The sequence below is a fragment of the Pleuronectes platessa genome, chromosome 7 (assembly GCF_947347685.1).
Source record: "Pleuronectes platessa chromosome 7, fPlePla1.1, whole genome shotgun sequence".
NCBI classification, from domain to species: domain Eukaryota; kingdom Metazoa; phylum Chordata; class Actinopteri; order Pleuronectiformes; family Pleuronectidae; genus Pleuronectes; species Pleuronectes platessa.
Window position 1 is genome coordinate 7,285,960 of NC_070632.1, and position 22,247 is coordinate 7,308,206.

Consider the following 22,247-nt stretch of genomic DNA (forward strand, 5'->3'; position numbering starts at 1 on the left):
TGGATGAGTATGTAATCCAGACACAGCTCTCAAAGCACAGGGAACATTTGCAGTGAGCAGAATACAAACTAACCCCACAGAACACAGCCATGGGTTTAGAGGTGACCTACTACCTAGTGTTGTATTTAAAGTCCCCATTTTTGTGATATTAAATTAAAAGCTGGTGTTTTTTTTGTATTACATATTGATTTAGGATGGTTTTCAACCCCGGAACTCGAACTATCTTTGTGTACAAGGTACAGTGAGAAGTACACCACACTCCCACGACTCACTTCATCACTGCTGTCAGAGCAGCTCCAGCTCCACACACACTGTTACGTGAAGGAATCTCCACGAAGCCTCGGCCACATTATGTAGTTTCCATGTGCAGAGAAATAAAGTGGGTTGGATTTTCAAATAGAATCGCTCTTAATGGTTCTTTAATGACGCTTTGGTTCCACTGAAGAGATGCCAGTAGTGAATCCAAGAGCAAATAAAGAAACTGTTTCCTGAGTCATTTCTCCGTGAGACTAGATTTATGCTTATGATGTAAGAATATTGTGAATCCATATAATTTTTATGTGAACAAGCAATGGCTCAACCTCTGAAGAAATAAAAGTTTTGGGTGGTATTACACACACACACACGCACACACACACACACACACACAACCACACTTCCCCCACTGTAAAAATAATTGAGCCAAACTATCCCAGATACGGACACTGCCATTTTGCAGTTTTGTATTCATTATTAGCCAGAGTCTGCGTAGTAGTATTCAGTCTCAGCTGTCAATCAACATGTTTCATCCTGTTGTTGTAGCATCAAATAATTTTGATCCACTAACACGGAGGAGGTGGGTTTATGACTTTTACTGGAGTCAGCCACCAGTGGGCGATCAAGGCGCTTTGGCTTCACTTTTGGGGATCTGTCAGGTCGTCCATCTTTAAATAGAGTCAATGATACACACACACACACATTAACACACGCACACAATTATCTGTCCCTAACCCTAACCATCACAAGTAAATGCCTAACCCTAACCTAGTTCTAGCTCCCAAACCAAGTCTTAACCCTCAAACAGCCCTTAGAATTTGGCCAAAAGAAAGAAAGTGGAGCCTGACATCAATGAGGTATTGAGGTCTTTGCAGAATAGAAAAGAGCTGTCTCATTCACTCAGACAGAAACATTGACCCGAACTTGTGAATACATAGAGTGAATGTTTAACCAATCTAATAAAATACAAGGCTGAGATATGGAAATGGGTTTTTCCCTCGTCGCAAAGTAATTTTACTCACACACGATATTCTATTGACGCTGCTTTTCTTTACAAAAACACCATCCGCTGCTCAATACGGAAGAAGAAAAAGATGCAAGTCATTATAATGAAAAATGTATCCAAATAATGACTAAGTATTTTAAAATAATGAAAAAACTTTCGGAGAATAATGGGTTCTGGCTCAAAATAATTGTGTTTTTTATCCCTTCACTGTGGTGGAAATAGACTTCAGCTACACACGAATACAACTCCTTATCATGAAGCTGATCACATCCCATCCACTTGAGCTGCTTTTCAAACGTCAACGTTTCTGATAGGAAAAAGAAATCTGGAGAGTGTGACTTTGTCAGCTGAAGGAAACTAAATGATTTATCTCCCTGAGCAGATCAAAATCATCCCCTGCCATGTTCTCATTTTTCTCCTGCTGGCAATAAGGCCTTGAGAGGCTTGCCTCGTGTGATAAGTCCGACATGATTTATTTGTCTGCATAACAAAGAGGGGACATCTCAAATCTGTGCACAAATATTTCACATCTCACGGTTCCTCAACTTGGATTAAACGTAAAATGACCCTTCCCGTCTCCACTTGTTCACTCTCAACCTTCACAGCATCCGCCCTAAATAAGAATCTGCCTACCTGCAATTGTGTTATCCCTGGAATCAGAAATCCAATATGCCTCGTGGTGGAAACAGTCTGGATGCGACAGGTCAGCTCTCATCCTGCCACAGGGAATATGTAAATGACTTCTATCTATTTTGAATCTGTAATCCTTGTCCGTGGAGAAAATCTAATTGTGTGGCACCTTCAAACGCGGTGACTTGAGAGTGACGCTGAGAATGTGTTACATGATGTGCTTTCACCCTATCTCACATATATCAGTCATGGTGATATAGGAATCAGCCAGAACCAGTATGGCAAACATTACAGATATATAGAAAGACGTTACCCCTCCAAATCGAGGATATAGAGGACATATATGAACTCAGGTCTTTCTGTCTTCAGTTTGAGTTTCCAGAGCTGACATGAGGAATGCAGCCGGCCTCTCTTCAGACTCAATCTGACCTCATCAGTTCACCCATTAAATCTGAAATCCGTCTGAAAATCAATGCTAGCTTTGTACTGTCAGCTCTGCACTTTGGAAGATGGCACTTCAGAGAGCGAAGAAGACGAGGACCAGGGAGCGCTGCCTCTGATGCTCCGGATAAAATGTTGAATCTTTGTCTGTGTGGATTTAGTCATTTCCTGAGGCTCCCTGGGTTACTCAACACCTCCCTCAGCTCCGCTCAGACGCAGCGGCTCAACTACACACTCTGAAGTCCGTGTAAGAAATGTTTTTGCCCCCACAGGGGGTAACACTTGGGTCAACATCCCTCGTGTGTCCAGAGGAGCCCTCTACTTGCCTCCATCATTGTTATTAAACAGCCAGAGGTGGTGGCAGGGGACAAAGGGCAGAGTCTCTATCTTATAAGGCGCCTCCAACCCTATTTTAGAGAGATGAATCTGCCTTAATAAGCATCAGCGAGTAGAGAGCTGAGCTCATGGGGTCAGAGGGCATCATCAGTCAGGAGAAAAGCAGCCGACAACAATGGAGCTTAAAGAAAAGTCGGGAAAGTTCTGGGAGGGCGATGCATGTCTGTGTAGTGACTCTAACATTGTGCATGGGATTAGCAGTATGAACGGTGCTCACCAGGAGAGGCCGTCCACAGGAAAAATGTAGCATAGTTTCATACACAACCAATGCTAAAGGTAGCACATGATAGTTTGTGACCACAGAAAAGTCCCTCGTTTAATGACATTCTGCCACGGCACAGTCCAACGCCTGAGTCAGGATCTGCACGTGAATATACAGACTCTATTTAATTACTATTTAAATTACAGGAGCTGAGACGATCATGAGGATTCAGTCCTGGATAACTACTAATGCTACTTGAGGTGTCGGACACAACTAAGTCAGCAGGTTGGGGTGTAAGCAGGGAGAATCTGCAACGCCTCTTTGATTTTGAAGGTCAAAAATCAATGGATAATATCATTAAATAATCCTTTAATAAAAGGAGCATAACACAATAACCTCAACAGCTAGAGGATGTGCATAATTGAACAAAGTTACTCTCCTGAATTAGGAGTGGCCCCAGAGGCCCCATCCACATGTGAAAATCTCATCTTTATATTGTGGTACTTACCACAGCTAGAAGCTTGTAAAAAGTATATTTTTGCAGCTTGGCCTACAGCGCTCTTCATTTTACTAACCCCTTCTTTTCATCAGCCCCCGTTCACACACCTCACCCAGCAGTGGTTCAGTGCGCTGCTGCACCACCTCCTGCCCTTTTCTGCCAGCTGCTGTCATCCATCTTTTCAAGTGCGGGAGCGTAGAGTCGCTGTGGCAGCGCTGCTTTTTGGTGCCGCTTAGCCTCGTTGGTTCAAGCCACTGACAGGCAAGCAAATAGACCAAATTGGATGGATGCAGCTTCCCTGCCAGCAGAGCCGACCCTAATAGTTCACTTTAGATCTCGGCTCAGCCCTCTGTCACACACACACACACACACACACACACACACACACACACACACACACACACACACACACACACACACACACACACACACACACACACACACACACACACACACACACACACACACACACACACACACACACACACACACACACACACACACACACACACACACACACACACACACACACACACACACACACACACACACATGCATGCATACACAAACAAAATGCGCAGTCTCTTATATCCCGCCTTGCTTCAGCCTCTTTTCTCTCCCCTTCCCTCTCAATGAATACAATAACTGAGTGTGAGTGTGTGTGTGTGTGTGTGTGTGTGTGTGTGTGTGTGTGTGTGTGTGTGTGTGTGGGTGTGTGTGTGTGTGTGTGTGTGTGTGTGTGTGTGTGTGTCTGTGTGTGTGTGTGTGGGTGTGGGTGTGTGTCAGATAGTCTCTGTATCAGCACAGCACAGGTTGAATTTTTCATTTCATTCACTGTGTAAGTTCTGCAGGTGTGCATAAGGTTACAGTAGCAGAAATGGGCTTTGCAATCACTCATCATCGCCCGGAGAGCATCAATAATTGATGTCCCGGTTGAAGCATGTGCCTCAGTTTGACATTTTCCGATGTGTGACTTCGTGTGTCGTGGTGCTTCATTGCATGACTCTCCGGGGGTGCACCGTTCCTCCGCTCAGAAACATTCGGTAAGGAAGGTTAATGATTATAATGGGACGCTGGGAAAGGAGGACGTAACCAGGGGGTGCAACTGGTGGATGACTCTCCTCCTACCCCAGAGACAAAGGTCTAATCTTTTCCATCAGTTTCAGGCACAAACCCTGAAGCATATGGCCTCTTAAATCATAGATTCCCTCCTGCAGCAGGGGGTGAGACAGCTCTGGTGATAACTAGTTACATCACTAGCCTCAGGAGTCTTCTACAGGTACCACATGGCCGAGACGTATTTTTGTATTTCCTGAGAGATAAAAGTAAGCAGGCAAAATGATTGCATTCCATTTGCTTGAATAAACAACATCCGTGCGATGCATAGAACGCATGAGAATTCTTTCAGAATTCTTTTTTTTAGTGGCTTTGGAGATTATCTGGAAGTGAACATCCTCACTGCATTGTGTGATCCCTCCTCCTCATGCTCATCCATTCTTTAACAAAACTGAGTTTCCGCCACGAGACTGCGTGGAGCTGATGCAATAACATGCCAGGTGTAAAGCTGACAGTGTGTCATCTCAACAGCTCCATCCTGTGAGTCAGAGAGTGTCTCCGAATGTCCGTCAGTCCAAAAGACAGACAGTGACTGCAGCTTAAAGAAGAGTCAGAGCAAGATGACATGGCCGAGTCACAGCAGTGACCTCTGAATATGTGCTGCAGCAGAGGAGTTTCTCAGAAATGATCTTCGATTATCAACAGGTACAAAAACAGCTTTAACATTTTCCAACGGATAAAGTAATGAGATGCATCATTTTTAAATTTCAGAGATATTAGATCGTATTTAGTAAGCCAGACGTTATTTGCTGATCTTCTTTAAACCTTTGACAAGTTTTCAAAAATGAGACAATTAATAATAATCATTCCAAAGGAGAGTGTGATGATTGATGAATACAACATGTGCAGTTCTCACACTACAAGCCAGTCAATGTCAATTATAGATGCAGCCGGACGATGGTGATGATGACAGGACGTATCTATGTCATACAAAAGTCTCTCGTCCGCTCCCTTAAATGTAACGCGAGACCTAAAGTAACCGGATCCTGTGTTTATAATGTAACAAAGACACGAACCTTGGTCCAGACTTTCAGGTGAGAAAACGACCTTCCACACATTATTGCAAGGTAATATTTATCTTTTAGGGTTTAGGTGCTATACACCGCTCATGTCTGTCATAACAAAACATACAGTCAAATGTTTCAGTGTTTTGCTAAAAAAGAAGTGAAGGGCAGACGTTCGAGTCGCTGCTTGCGTCTGTCCTTTTTTACGCTGAGTGGTTGTTATTCCGCAAATGAGAGTAAAGCAGGACCCAGCATATGTTAGTAATAAAACATGTCATGAGCAAAATAGACATATACCTTCTCCTGTGGTAATCTGTACCATATGCCTTTAGTTTGGTTGGGGGTTGAGCAAATACGCTCGGTCGGAGCTCAGGATGGAGAAGAGGTTCAACATTCAGCTGCTCAAGTTGGAGAAAAGTCGGTTTGGCTCTGGGAACACAGAGCTGATGTAAAGTTATTGATTGGTTCTCAGGCAAAGTTTCACTGTTTAGCACAATTCTCCTCAACTGCCTCTCTGATCACCCGAACGCAGCCCGGCCCACTGTGGAGTACTACAGTTACAGATAGTAGTTGGATCTGGAGGAGATCTGTCATGGCTCCGACATGTGTGTGTGTGTGTTTGTGTGTGTGTGTGTGTGTGTGTGTTTATGTGTGTGTCTGCAGTGTTTGACTGGTTCAGGCTCCGCTGCAGGGCCCTGGATTGACAGAGTTATTAGAGCTCGTAGGACGGGACAAGGTTGCCTCAACTCAGCGCTGACTCTCCATCAAAGACAGCGGCAGAAAGCTGGACTGAAACAGGGCAGAAGAAAATGAAGAAGCAAAGCAGAGAGAATGAGAAAACAGCAGAGGAGCAAATGAAGACAGAAGGACGCAGACAGAGAGGGAGGGAGGAGTAGAGGACTTCTGCTCGTTCACATATTATATCTACAAGTCTTATTAAAATCATCTGGACGAATCTTTTAGCTCATGGGCTCGGATTGAGGCAGTCGCATACTGGAAAATAGAAAGAGGGGATGGTGAATATGTGCAATGACCCACACATCTAGTCCGAAGGTCAGCGTGCTGAGCTCTCATGGGAGGTAATGGGATACCGGTCCAGTGGAACAGAATCAGTACTGCATCAGCAAATCCACCGCCGGCGAGAACGCTACTATAACCCAGAATCTGCTTCTCTTAACATCACTGTTCACCTAGATTTGTCGCATTCACCTATGCGACAAATTTAATCTGAAACACAGCAGTTCATCGGAGCTGACATCAGAAAAATCTTTCATTGGTCTTATATCATTTAATAGAAGTTACAATGTTTCGAAGAAAAAAAAATAAAGTTAGCTTAGCTACCTTAATTCGCTACGTAACTTAACAAACATGACCATTGAGGCCATTCACATATAAAGTGAGTATTTTATTGTCTGATTGAAGTTCTTATGATTGAAAGCCTATGATAGGTTACTAAGGTTGCTGTAAAGCCCTGCTCATCACATATGTAAAATCCTTTAGACAGACACCTCAGACCAGAATGCATTGCAGTGTGTCATCTCTTCAGCTCAATCCTGTGAGTCAGAGAGTGTCTCCAAATGTCCGTCAGTCCAAAAGACTGCAGACAGACAGTGACTGCAGATTAAAGAAGAGTCAGAGCATGATGACGAGGCCGAGTCACAACAGGGGCTTTTTAATCTGTGCTGCAGAAGAGGAGTTTCTCAGAAATTATCTTATTTATTAAGCCAGACGTTATTTGCTGATCTTCTTTAAACCTTTGACAAGTTAAAAAAAATGAGACGATTAATAATAATCATTCCATAGGAGAATGTGATGATTGATGAATACAACGTGTGCAGTTCTCACACTACAAGCCAGTCAATGTCAATTATAGATGCAGCCGGACGATGGTGATGATGACAGGACGTATCACACCTTAATTCGCTACATAACTTAACAAACTGACACTAGGCCTAAAATCATGACCATTGAGGCCATTCACATATAAAGTGAGTATTTTATTGTCTGATTGAAGTTCTTATGATTGAAAGCCTATGATAGGTTACGAAGGTTGCTGTAAAGCCCTGTTCATCACGTATCTAAAATCCTTTACCTACAGACACCTCAAAAGACCAGAATGCATTGCAGCAGTCATAAAGATGGAACGGGACTCTTGTTAATGTCACTATCACCTTCAATACTGAACCTCTCATGTGCAACTGAGCGAAACAAGTTCAAACACATCTAGGGGCTTGTTGGGAAAGGTGGCAGAACAGTAACTGATTTACAAGAAGCGCTGTAGGGGGATGAAGAAAACGGTGGGCGTGTTCAAGTTGATTCAATAAAATGCATCTCTGATTTTGAGGCTCCGCTCTTTGTTTTGAATCCAAATCTCCGAGCAGCATGTAAAAGATTCAGCAATGACGCACCGAGCAGCAGCAGAGATCAGCGCAAACCAATGTATACATCCGTATATTGGAGGATAATTATGTCTTCCAGTGAAAGTATATGTTTATTCCATGGGAACGCTGGCATGTCAAAAGCAGAGTGTGTTTATTTCTGTTACATGAACTAGAGTTGTTTATACAGCTGATTGCTCCGTATTCGTCATGTGAATGGGAAACACACATAGAGTGGTGTGTTGACTGAAATCATAGAAGTCCAGCTCCCCACGATTCAGCTCAGAAATCCCAGACATGTTTGCACCCCCACGGCTCAGCCTATAGTGCAGCCATGGATTAACAAAAACCTGCAGGAGAGATGAACAGTGGCTGCTCAGAGGGTGTATAGGAGCACATTTACTTCACCTTGACTAATCCTCTGTGTATGTACAGGATAGCTAAGGATTGTGTGATAGAATAAGATTAATGTTACTTAAAGGAACAGATACCTATTTATTTCTTGTTGAGAGAAGCGAGAAGAACGATATCACTATTGTAGATGACTGTTAAATATAGGGCTATGGTTAGCTTAGATTAACACAAAGGCTGGAAACAACAAGCGTAGCTCTGTTCGTAGCTAGCATTAACCTACCACTGCCTCTGTAGCTCGCTAATTGTTAACTGTTAAAGCTTGTTTGTTACTTGGTGTCTTTGCTGGTTGCTTGGTAATCTCACGGTGCCAACAAGTATCTAGAATGTCCCTGGACCGAGCTAAGAACATATACTGCCCCGTAACCACAATCTATCAGGTGTTAATTATTAGCTTTGAGAGGTGCTGGTTGGCAGATTTCGTTAGCGTCACACAGAGCAACACTAGTTGTCTCCCACTGTTTCCACATTCTCACTACTCCAGAGTTTTAGAGCCGCTAACACTAGAAAGTTAGGAAACGCTTGGAAAGGCTGCCTCTCTGGAAACGGAGTTGTTTGGAAACAAGGGCGTTGACGTACCCAAGTGCTTGATGATTGGGTCTTTTTGGTAATAACGTAGCTTTTGCTGATTGGTCAGGCTCCTATCACATTATCTTCAGCTACCAGAACACAACACGGATAATAAATCACAAGCGTTCCGGATCCCTTCTGTCTTTGCAAAGGGTCGTTGTGGATGTAAATTCTGCATTTTACAATGATACAACTGCTTACATGGGTAGGAGACAAATATAGCATGAAGAATGCCCAGAGTCACGTGACAGGTCATGTGATATGCAATATCAGGCATGTGGATAGGGATTGAAAATGTCATTTTTACTTGAAAACAATGAAAATGTGGTGGCATTGATGTAGCCAAAAGCTATAAGGGTTTCATGGGGATTGGATAAGTGGAAACTTACATATGTGAGAGTGGTTTCTGTCTTCTCATCTAACTCTCAGCTAGGCGTCCAACTATCCCTTTAACCGAAGTCACTTCATATTGTTTTCATAGATTTTCATCATCATAGTCCATTATTTTGTGTGAGAAGCTACAGTCATCTCGAGAGAAGGTAGGACAGCTGGGAGACATCCATCCATCCCGGAGAAGTCATCAGAGCTGTATTAAAAACAGGGTTGGGTGGGTGTTCTGGGCAGATACAAGCTATTCTTCACGATCTGACTGTGTGGCACCGGGCTGCCGGGTGGTTTGGAGAAATGATGTCCTGATTTGACAGTATTATTGGCAGAGGAAGGATTATCACACACACACAGAGGAGTTTAACTGACACTGCAGATGGTTTCCTCATAAGTAATGAAATTACAGTATAAGCAATGTTGCTGCAGGCAGGTCCTCCAACTACGTTACTGCGCAATAAACAACAACAGGTGAGACGACATCGGCCTAAGTGGAATCGCAAACGTCGGTTTGTCACAGGTGAAAACCACGATACAACATGCTTGTGCGAGTGTGTTTGTGTGTGTGTGTGTGTTATGTAAATACCTTGGAATTTGGTTCGCAGTTCACCAACTGTCAATCTAGAAGTGTCTGGATGTGTCCTGACTTGCCACCCTCTCTATCAGATATCCCTTTTCTGACGGTGACAAGACGAGGCAGAATGATTCAGGAGATCAAAATCCACCGGCTTCTGGTTTGATCCCCAGATCAAACCAGAAGCCGTGTTGAGGTGTCACCGAGCAAGACACTGAACCCATCAATGCTCCTGATGCTGTGTATTCAGTGCATAGGCTGTCTAAAAAGATGGATGACATGTCTTCGCTTCTTCCCACTACCCAGAAATGAAGCCAAAATATCCTGGATCCGAATGTTGCCATGTTGCACTGATTACATCAAGTAGAGCTAGAGTCTTCACAGAGTCCTGAGCCGCAGTAGGGAGGTCCTGTCGATACCCACACTCCAACAATCATGAGTCAGTCCTAGCTGTCAATCATGACTGTCACCAACTAAACTTAAAACGACTGAAAGAATGTGTATTTTGATATTTAAATTTGACCCATCTGCTAACAAGGAGGACGCCAGGTTTATGACCTATACTGCAGCGAGCCGCCAGGAGGCGATCGAGATGCTTTGGTTTCGCTTTGAGGGAGCTGTCATGTCCTTTATCTTAATACATTAATACGAACATTTTCCCTGATCCTCAGCCCACAGCAAACCAGGGATACAAGTTAAAAGTGTGTTTACTGGTGTTTTCTTCATAATTTCCAGGCAGAGTGGATGATAGTCAAACTGGATTATTTCCTTCTCTACAACAACAGTATTTCAGAGCTGCTTGGAAAAAAAACCTGTGTTGTAGATATTGATGCTTCACCTAACTAATCCACTTGCTGGTACTTGTTTGCTCAAGACTCTTTTCTCCTCCTATAATAAGCAGTAGGCATTGCTTGCCTGGGTCTCATCTGTCACCCACTGCTTCTTTTATGATTTTTCCTGTTTTGATCCTTGCCATCTGAGCCTCTTCCTCTCCCTCTGCTTTGCTTCCAAAGTCGGCATCATGAACAATTCATTCTTAGCCACTGGATTTGGCTCCGCTGTGGAGAGTCATTTTTAAACTATTCTGGTCTGGCACCGGTTCAGTATATTTTCATTGTCTGCCAAACTAAGTGCTAACACGGAATAGTGGGAGTGGTACAAGTGAACTTACTCAGTTGATGAAACTTACAAGAAGAAAAGAAAAACACCCAGATGATTTAAAAGAAATTTCTTCCAGGGATACAAACACTGAAGCTTCTCTACTGACAGTAAATAGAAAGCTAAGCACACTACGCAGAGTGAGTTTGAAGAAATAGGTGCACACTCTCTCTGGGCTGACTTTATCAGGGCTATAATGGAATAAATCTAGGCCTAGTGTAAAAGGTCAAGCATGAACATTAGAAACATCTCTAGCAAATTAGTACTAGCAGCAGCTGCAGCAGCATTTTCACATCACAGACTGGTAATTTGTTTTTTTAGCTTAAGATGTTAGACCTTATATAAAGATGGACGACGCGTCTCCACTTTTTCCTCCTCCTCGTGAATCTGTCTCATTACACAACAAATTAAAACCCAAAGTTTCCAGCAAGAGTCTTTGAGAAACATTTGACGAGTACTACGACCTTTTAGTTAACTCCATGTACCATCTACTAACATGGAGGAGGTAGAACGTATGACCTATACTATAATGCAGCCGGCCACATAATCTAGATGCTTTGGCTTCATTTTCGGTGATAAGTCATGTCGTTTAACTTTACACACAGTCCAGGATTTGAAGCACGTTCATAAATATCGATTAAACTGGACAATATTACGTGAGTTAAATACGAGGCACAGTTCAACCCGATAATTGCAGTCACGTGCATCCGCCAGCTGCATGTATCATCAACACACCCAGCAACGAGTGGCACCACACAACAGACTCTTTATGTACAATCCTCTTGGGCATGAGAAAAACGGGGTGTTAGAGAATGGAAAAAGGAGCCGATCCATCATAGGCGGTGCCAGCTGGGTGCAGGATTAACTGTATTTTATCACCTGTCTCCTGTTAATCAACTTGGCTGCAGCTCTCCCGCTCAGTACCAGCCTCCATGTCACATCAGCATTCCTCCTCCTCCTCCCAAACTCGCAATTAAAACCAGATCTGCTCCTGGGCCATGTGCAGTTCTTTTGAGTGTGTGCGCGTGTGTGTGTGTCCTTCTCTGTGTGCATAAACCTTGGTGTGTCTGTAGCTGCCTTACATATGTCTACTGCTGTATAAGGGTTTTCTCTTGCACTGATATGCTGTATCTCGCTCCCAGACATAATGGGGACTGTTTCCACCGGTACAGAGTGGTACCACTGCAGACCACAGTCATTCCTGTCTGCCTGCTCTCCCCACAGCACGTGAGCACCAGGCACCGACCTCGCACATCAACGCTGACTAGTGGGTGAGGAAGAAAAGACGTGGACGGAATGGGACCTGCACTCTCTCACCCCTGTGGAGCTCTGCAACAACAAATGAATAGGAAAGTGTCACTTTGCTAATATGACACACATTGTGCCCCCTAAAGCATGAGGGAAATTGAATCGGGGGGAGGGGTATAAAGGAGAAAAACTTTCTTTCCGATACTGCATATCTCCACCAAGGACCAGTGACTTCTTTCTAGGCCTGCATCCTATCCTTCCAACAAGTTTTGTGGTAATCCATCAATTTCATCGAGTAGTTTTTGTGTAATCCTGCTAACTAACAGACAAATATACAGACAAACAAATGCCAATAAAAACAAACTCCTTGGCGAAGGTAATTGATATAGGTGTTTGAAATGTACAAAAGAAAATAAAGGAAATACAAATACAACCAAATATATAGAAGTTGTATTAAAGAAATAAACATATTTTTAGGTAAACTGAAAACACAAGTGCAAATCTTTTCTGTATTGTTTATTTTGTAATATTAAAGTTTTCATTACGGTGCTAATCGGCACCAACACAGACATCTGTACCGATACCGGTCCCTACCCCTTCTTGTTCTGTTTTTCACATATGACCACACAATTCTCACTTCTATATGTTACATACAGTGCGTAGGGCCGACCAGATCATATTCTGCTGATGGAGCATAGGCCTTTAAAAGGAAATCCCCCCTCACTTAAACACTTCACACTGTAATGGTCCGACGGTTTCTGAGGGAAGTGCTAAAATGCTGCAATTTACTATTTTAGTGTCCCCACTTTCCCCAAATTTGCCTGTTCACTTGCTGATTTTCCACATTTTCAGACCCCTTTTTTGACAGGACTCCGGGGGGCGGGGGCTGTGTACATGCATACTTTTGTGTGTGTGTGTGTGTGTGTCTGTGTGTGTGTGTGTGTGTGTGTGTGTGTGTGTGTGTGTGTGTGTGTGTGTGTGTGTGTGTGTGTGTGTGTGTGTGTGTGTGTGTCCATCAGCCGCAGTGACAGCGGATACAATTTTCCAGGCAGGAAAAAAGCAAGAGTGAGAAGAGAACAATGTCAGAGAACAGCTTGCCCACTTGTTCAAATTACCTCAAATTACCCCTCAACAGTTTTAAATTTCACTTGCTGCTGGCAGAGATGCAAGTCATGGCTGCATTGAATTTCTATCGGGGCTGCTAACAGTGAAGTTGGTATCTGTGACAGCTCTGTGATGGATTTCTCTCTGGATGATTGATGAATGTCAATGCAAAATAGCTTCTCGACAAAGGAGCTTATTTATTCGGCCCGACTGAAACTCAAAATATATTGACACTTTCTCTCCCTGTGTGTTTAGAAAAGTCAAACGAATCGGTAAAAAGACAAATGATGATTTATCACATTAATAATCGCTTTTGCCTGTTTGGACCCCTTTCACTTTACTACTCATTTTATCAATTAGGCTGTACTGATACTGTCGGTTTGGAGTGGGCAAACAGCAAGTTACGACCGGCTGCAGAACCCTGAGGCTGCACAAAGAGCTGTTCACTGGTTGATTCAAGGTTGTGTGAAACCCGACTCAGTTCGCGGAACCAGGAACTAGAGAATCAGTTGTCTTTGCCATTGCCGTGAACCCACTGTGGTTCTGATCGGCAGCGTCACTGATTTGAAGACAAATTGAAGAGTCCCAGCCGCAGCTGCTACAGAGCAACAGTTACCTGTGTTTTTTTTAAGTTGATTAATATGTGTAGTTTAGTCAGACAACTCACGTTCGATCATGTAATATATTTATTACAACAGATTTAGTGTTTGGCGTCTAGGCTCCAACTTAATCACTCCCCCATATGATTACACAGGAATGATGGGAGTGATGAGCAAATACTTCTAACCCCCCGTTGGAGCCTACAGGTGGATGCTGGGGTGGTGGAGGGTTTGAAGCAACAGGTAGCAATACTGCAGCAGCAGTGCGATCAAGAGGGGTTGATGGGAAATGTCTCTCTGGTTAAATAGACCACCTGATAAGGTGGGTGTGTATTATAGATGGTTGTGGAGATTGAGGTATGTCACATGATGTATGTCACATGATGTATGTAATATGATTGGCGCAGCGCAGCTCGAGTTGTCTGCTAGAACTAGCTCGCAGGCGTCGCCATATTAGTATAATATGTGTACTTTGTGTAAGTGTGGACCCAATAACATGATTTATGGAATTATTGTATTATATTGTATCATAATAGCAGTATTGTATATGTGATAATCATTCAGCAGTTTATGGCGACATTCCAGAAATGGCCGACATTGAATATAAAAAAAACTATATGTGAACTTGCGGCTAACCAAGCCAGTGTTTCAGCATCAACTCATCGAGTTTCGTCCATTTAAATAAGAAAAAACAACTGGGGCCACTAAACAAAATAGGTCAGTAATTTCAAGGTATATTGCATTTGTTTCAAATGACTTCAGGGTGACAATTTCATTTAAAATTCTCAACCGAACCAGCCCTGCCCAGACTTGAAAGTTGTCTCATGTCTAAATTAGAAATTAGAAACTCGTCCTCTGGGTGGTACAAGTCCCTGAGCGCTGGGTATCATGTTCACACTGGATGTTTTTCTTTGACATGCTCATCATTAAGGAAATCAAAGAATCACTGTGTAGCAGATTCTAGTGGGAACCATGAGAAATATCCCACCATATAGAGTAGTTTCCAGTTCCGACAGGCTACAACAGCCGGAGAAGGGAAACCCAACACCCACCTGAGTCAGACGTGCTGAGAGGAGCCCCTGACATCTTGATGTATGTGTTTGAGTATGTGTCTGTGTGGGAGGCTATGGCCGTATGCTGAATATGCCATTGCAGAACTGTGGGCAGCAGAGAGTGTGAACACGCATTATAGCACAGGGTAATTACGGAGCCTGTGTTGAAGGCTGACATTTCAATTCACGAAACAAACAAGAACCAGCTTTTCCTCCTTGTTTGAATAAATAAAGGAATTACAAAGAAATAAATCCATGCATACAAATATGTACAATACAAAGTGAAAAGCCTCTTGTGTTCGTTGGTCTGCTCATATATCGTTAACAACTACTGAAGACTTAGTGCTCCTTTACTCGTTCGCTCATTTATGCTGCATTGGCACGATATAAGCAACGCATCCACAAGAGGGCCGCGCAGAGTCGAGATTTTCCGACGACAACCAACATGGCGACGGTGGAGCAGGTTGTCATACTGTGCCACTTAAGAAGGAGGCTACAGCAGCTGTTTGTCCCTCTGCCCAGGTGAAGTAACATCATATAGATGCTTGAAGTAACTTACCAACTCGCAAAGTCACACCTCAAAAAGTTATTCCTTGTGTCTCTATACTGCCCCCAACTGTTCCCAGTGGTACTGCTCTATTTCATCTATTTCATTCGTTTTCACGAGGCGTGCACAGATAAAGCCAAAATGTACAGAAGGCTACGTCCGTATACAAATATGTAACTAATTTTGAGAATAAATTAGCCTTAAAAGCAATAGTGTGACTTTTTTTTCTTTCTTTTATTGAATTATTAACACTCTGTGGGAAGTACTGCTCCTGTCCAGAAAACTATCTGGCAAAGATAACTTTATAAGTGCTGCACAGACGCAGTGAGAGTATCGTCTATCTTCTTAAAGTCATGGCAAGAAAGCTAATGTAAGCATCTCTGAGAGACTATTCTTCTGCATGATAGAAGAAGCTTCCCGGGAAAAAATTGGCTTATTGCCAAGGTAACTAATAGAAGCTTCAAACATTCAAAAGGGAAAACACTGAATGACGAAAACTACCTGATTGGATCTGTGACAGCACAGAAAAAATGAGAAAGTAATCAGCTTTGGCGGCAGAGATGGTATAGAGATATTCCTAAAGGCAAAGCTGAGTCATCAGCATCATCAGCATAATATGGAAAAATCACCTCAATTACTCCCACTTGGCAGAGAGAGGCAGAGAGGACGGATGGAGTGATGTACAATTTGGCAGGCGGCAGCTGGGTTAAGGTCAACCCACCCTCGGATCGACGGGCTGTTTGATTTTTACTGGGAAGACGACAAATGATGCATCTGTGTCCCTGCGTTATCTGTCAGTGCAGGTAAAGGGCATACCGGAGTGTGGAGGTCCCGCTGTGTCACAAGATGAAATGTGGACCAAATTTTCCACGACATGGTACTTCCTACATTCCCTATCTTAACTGACTGATCTACCTGAACAGCTAACTAGCTGGTGGACATAGCCAGCAGCTAACTGATGAAAACCAGAGAGCAGTGAGATGAACCACCACAGGGCTGTTCTGTTAAAAGCTCCCTTCAGATTACATCTTGTTATTCTAAAAACATGAATTGTAGCCAGTTAAATGTATTATTTTATGCTCGCAATAACAGCCCATTACCCAAGTAGGAATAACTAAGTTCAGCACTGCATTGCATGGACTTCATGCACACTGCAACACCTTTCTAGCCCAGAGCATTATATCATTATTCCACATGCTCCAGACGTTTTTTCTTGTATCTCATCTTATTCACTGGTCCAATGCACCACTGAACACTCACTGCATCTCTTCTACAGCCTGAGCCTCACTGCATGCCAAGTGGCCTGAGTGTGTCCAGGACTGACTCTCAGTACTGTAAAGGTCTCTGCTGTCACTGTAAACTCTGAGGATACACTGCATCACCTTTGCACTGTCATTGTTGCATTTATACAAACACGGACAACGTGTCTCCACTTCCTCCAACTGCCCAAAAATGAAGCCAAATTTCCCTGATATGGGAGGCTGCCATCTTGCCTTTTGGACGTCATTCAGAGCCAGAGTCTTTGCAGAAGTGATCCTGGCGTGGAGCATATATAGCTAACGTAAAAAAAAGGAGCACAAGAACATTCAATCAGTGTGATAAGAAATACCTAAAATGACAAAAACAATTTTGAGAAGAAATTATTTAAGGTTTACCATGACTTTTTAGGTCATATCCCATCTGCAAACCTGGAGGAGTCAGGGGTTATGACCTAAACTGCCTCAAGCCACATGGGGCCAATCAAGATCATTTGGATTCACTTTTGTAGAGCGGTCATGCAGTCTATGGTCTCGACTATAGTCTGCAGTATAGGTCATAAAACCCCACCTCCCCCATGTTAGTGGATGGGACATGGGCCAAACTAAACAGTTAAAAGACACTTAAATTCAATGTTTCTCAAAGATGGTTTCTGTCCTTTTAGGTAGGTCTTATGAAGAATGATCGCTGAGATTGGTCCACTGATCAATACTGTGGAGGCTCCGGCTCCAAATGACACCTGAGCAAGATGGCAGAGTTCGTATCCACGACATTTTGGCCTCATTTCTGGGTAGTGAGAAGAAGTAGGGATGGGTCATCTGTCTTTACCGTCTATGATACAGTGATATATAGATAATGAATGTTGTCATCACTACAAATGTCCATACATAGACTGTGCAGCTGAACCTGCTTTGTGAGGACACAGATATGCACAATGTACACAAACTGACATGAATATATAAAAGGCTTTGTTGCAGCTTTAAAAACAAAGACTTGACATAAAGGGCCGATCTACAGGCTTCTGTCTGTGATTCATCGATACAGTGAGAGTATTTCTTTCTTTCCGTCTGTCCGTCTCCCTCTAACTTACTCTATTGCTCAGTTTTATTCACATCACTCTGCATAATGCATGATAGCACATGGGTCCCCCAAGGCCTTTCATTACGTAAACCTGTTGCAAGAGGAGCCACAGCGGCACTTTTACAACATCCATCAAAACAGGGGCAAGCCTGTGTTTGTGTGGTGAGATGTATTGTTGGTTAAGCTGCGGCGAAGTCAGAATACAACTACACTCACTATCAAAGCACACAACAAAAGTATTCCTCAACACTTTGAGCCTATGTGAAGTGTATTGTGTGTGGACTCAGCACATGCACACAGGGATGAAAGACTTCCTCCATCTTTGGGAAGAGAAGAGTAAAACTAACCTCTGCAGGGCATCATTGTAGGAAACTGGGAGAGTCGCTTTCACTGAAAGCCTCTCACAGAGAGAGCGAGAGAGAGAGAGAGGGAGAGAGAGGCTGTAAGCCTGAGGAGATCAGGCCCAGCTTCAGCATTTTGTGCATCAAGTCAACAGCCACATACAGGAATGATATGAGAGAGTAACAACTACAACAGAGCACAACAAGACACAAGAGGCAGGGGGACCACTCTCTCCTTCCCTGGCCTATATGGCCTATACTCAGTCAGTCATCCCCTGCCTGCAGCTCACGCAGCTCCACCGGGAAACACTATAGCTCAGCTACAGAAATACTTAAATAACCTTTTAATATCCTGGCAACGAGTGAATCCGAGGGATATCTTTCTAGACATGCTCACAATGCTCATAACTGTAACATTTATGGTTCAGACGAGAGTTTAACATGCAAGATTAAGTTTTATACTGGTGATGAATATATGAAGTACATCCAGTGAGGGCGGCTCTGCTTTGTGCTGCTGCTGCAGAAGCGAATGGAGACTCTACAGGTTACATGAAGCAATTGGATTTGAAAGCAGTGGTTGTGTGAAGTGGAGAGAGACCCTGCAGTTACTCATCACTGTATAACATTCATGGTGCAGATAAGAGTCTAAACACGCAAGATTAAGTCTTATATTGGTGATGAATTTAATGTAATTTGGGATAAATCTAGTGAAGACGGCTTTGCTTTGTATTGCAGCTGCAGCAATCTACTGGGAGATTGGAGCTCTACAGGTTACAGGAAGCAAAGGGGGTTGGAAGCAGTGGATGCTGGGTGATAAAGTGGAGAAGAACTCTGCAGACACTCTCAGTGCATTACTCATACCTGTATGGTATTTAAGGTGCAGGTTTATAGATTTCTACTCAGGGGTGATTATGGGAACTCTACAGGTAACAAGACGCACAGGGCTTTGAAGCAGTGGATGTGTGTTGAGGATTGTTGCTCTCAGCTCGTAACTCACCGTTTGCGTTCTTCCCGCAGATGAGGTGCTGCCAGGGCTGCAGGGAGCCCCAGATCTCTGCCTCGCTGCTGACGGCCTGCTCCAGGGTCTCGACCGTGAACTTGGGGATCCCGTTATCCCGCTCCAGGAGCGCGCTGCGCAGCACCCGCGCGTACACCTCTCGGAAGAGGCTCTCCATGCACGCTGCCAGGTAGATGGCGGCGTGCTCGTGGATCCGGACCGCGACCCTGCTGTCCACCATCCACCTGAAGAACTTCCCCACGTTGAAGACGAGTCCGCAGCGCACCGACTTGCCGCGGCCGAACTTGTCCTCATCCGTGCTCATGTTGTACATGGACAAGGCACCGAGGGCCGCGCCGATGCAGTTCATCGAGACGCTCCACGACAGGGCGATCTTTGTGGCACTTTGGATCTCGTATTTGGTGCATTTGGCGTAGCGCAAACTCAGCCGCTGCGCCTCCTTGGCGACCCGGACCAGGGCCCGGCTGACCAGCACCGAGAGCCGCAGCAGGACGTCCTGCGGCGGGGTCACCAGGCTCCTCTCCTCGTCCCTGCTCAGTGCGCTCGCCACTTCCCCGAGGCTCCACGGCACATCCTCAAGCTCGGGCAGTTTGGCGCACTGCACGGTGCACTCCAGGATCTCGGCGTCTTCCACCAGGACCGTGTTCACAGTGTCCAGACTGTTGTGTCGACTGTGCATCGAGTCGGTTAAATGCCAGTAATTCGCCCCATGTGCATCCGAGCAGCACAGCGACGCACTGGAAGATCGGAAGGAGTCTGCGGCTCCACCATAACCTGAGTCGAGCGTCAAATCCTCCAGGGTCCTCGCTGCTGACTTGCTACTCCGAGCCATGACTGCACTTCATGCTGTAAAGGAGGGCTCTTGGAAAAAGTGGAGAAAATAGGTTCAAGACGACCGGGAGCTCGGAACCGCACGTGTCCGAATAAAACACCTCCACTTGTGCGTTTGTGGGAAAAGTCCACCCGAGGCTGAAGTTGCAGAGTCTCTCAGCTCCGAGCATCTCAGGGACCCGCACTGTGCCTGACAGATGGAGGAGGGGCCGTGCGCGACCGACAACAGCTGTCAGCCAATGGACTCCCGGGATGAAGCAGCAAAGAGTTTTAATTGGATCTCTTTGGAGGATCGATAACGAGCTATTGATAAGGCCAACTAACAAATAGACTGTGTAAACAGTGAAAGCAATGGTTGTTTAACTGTCCAGAACCTACTTTTCTCAAAACTTAAATTCTCTTAACTTTGAAACAGAATAGGCGAATAGGTCATGTCAAGTAAAGTAAAATATGTCATATGAAATTGCACTAAAGTATCAATCGCATAATATAGAAGCAGTTGTTTTTATATAACCATGTTTAAGAGGACAAATCCTCCAGAGTGTCAGGCTGTGCAGATATTTTCTCGGGGGCCCATGTCTGATGGTAACATGACTCAAGTCCATTAATAATAGATTGCATGCATAATGTATCCTTTGCTCCGCCGGTGGAGAACTCATTGAGAAGATCTGAATTACTTTCAAGGTCATTTGTCGTGATGGCTCACGGGGTCTTACCTGAGCTGTATCCACTCAGCTTCTCCCCCTGATCACACACAGGCCTCTCGCTTTGCCTGCATAAAGCATTAACTTGTATTACAGCTCAAAGTGAACACAGGGATAGGTTAAGTTTAAACAACGGTAGAGATATTCAACAGCAGTGAGGTGTGTGGTTAGGTGCTCTGAAAACAACTGCAGTCATGTTTCAATCCTTAGACCACCAAATGTCTCCAGGTCCATGGGTGACCATATGTCTCAGGAGTGTATGAATCCAAACTGGTGGTTAAGATAGTAAGTTCATGATCTGGACGTTGCTCTTGGTTCTGTCTGTGTTTACATCTGAGATGCAGTAAAACTGCAGCTTCTGTATCTGACAGCAGGTTGAACGTCATTCCGGAGCAACAGTGAACCCTGGTGTTCCACAGTGAAACTTTTAGAGTTTACTCGTCAGTGCATGTAAGGCTCCATTTTCTTTTCCCATGAGTGACACCGACTCTAATTGAATAACAAAATGACACGCAGTGCAAAATTTAATTAAAAGGGGGAAATCCTGTTTAGTTGATGATTATAATGTCCATAGCAGCAGTTAGTGTGGCAATAAGATGTTATTAAAGAGCAGATCTCATGTCTCCTGGTCTGTGGTTGCACTTTAAACTAATTGAACATTTTCTTTGTAATGGCTAATATGGTGTTAGAGTAAGATTCTTACTGACATCTGTGGGAAGATGTAGGTTTTATCATTTGTGTTGATACTTTAATCATCTATACACCAGGAGTATTTCAAGGGTCTTGAGGTGGCCCCTGTGGAGGGGACCTTGGGGGCCCTGCATCAAATCATCCCACAAAGGCATGACACCAAACCACATCATTCAAATATACAACTGATTTCTTTCAGTATAGGAATGATAAACAAAGGGCATACACATAAAATTGCTCTCAGTAGATTGCATACCTCCACCAGCTCCCAGCAGTCCCCTGGTGAAAACACATAAAAATCAGATCCTCTAAACATCGCATCCATGAATTATTCTATGAGAAAAACCCATGAAAATGTGAGGGAAAATCCAATCTCACAATGTTGGAGAAAGTGAAGAACAATCCTGGATCTGCCACCTGATCTGGATCCGCACCAACAACTTGTTGCGTTGGGTCATGATCGATCCCTTCACACAATATCATGGAAACCAGTTGAGCAGTGTTTTCATAATCCTGCTTACAAACAAGCAATCAAACATACACAGTTGATAACATAACCTCCTTGGTAGAGATAGGAAAAAAAGTCAGAACGCCCACCATCCCCCATATCATTGCTGTGGACAAATGTTATTCCCATTCTCGGGGGGTGCTCTCTATCAGCTCTTGGTCCCAGGTAATTGCCTACTCAGTTACAACGCCCCTGTCTCCTACACTGGACATCTGCATATCCATCAGAGACATGTTTATATAAC

General features: G+C 44.0%; 1 protein-coding gene across 1 annotated transcript in view; it reads right to left on the reverse strand.

Moving 5' to 3' along the window:
- Positions 1 to 20,309, reverse strand: part of btbd11b (BTB (POZ) domain containing 11b) — a 70,908-nt gene extending 50,599 nt beyond the window's left edge. The window contains 1 exon segment of the mRNA XM_053426992.1: positions 19,250 to 20,309. Within this exon segment, the coding sequence (XP_053282967.1) occupies positions 19,250 to 20,102 (853 nt within the window). The 5' untranslated portion in view covers positions 20,103 to 20,309.
- Positions 20,310 to 22,247: the final 1,938 nt, after the last annotated feature.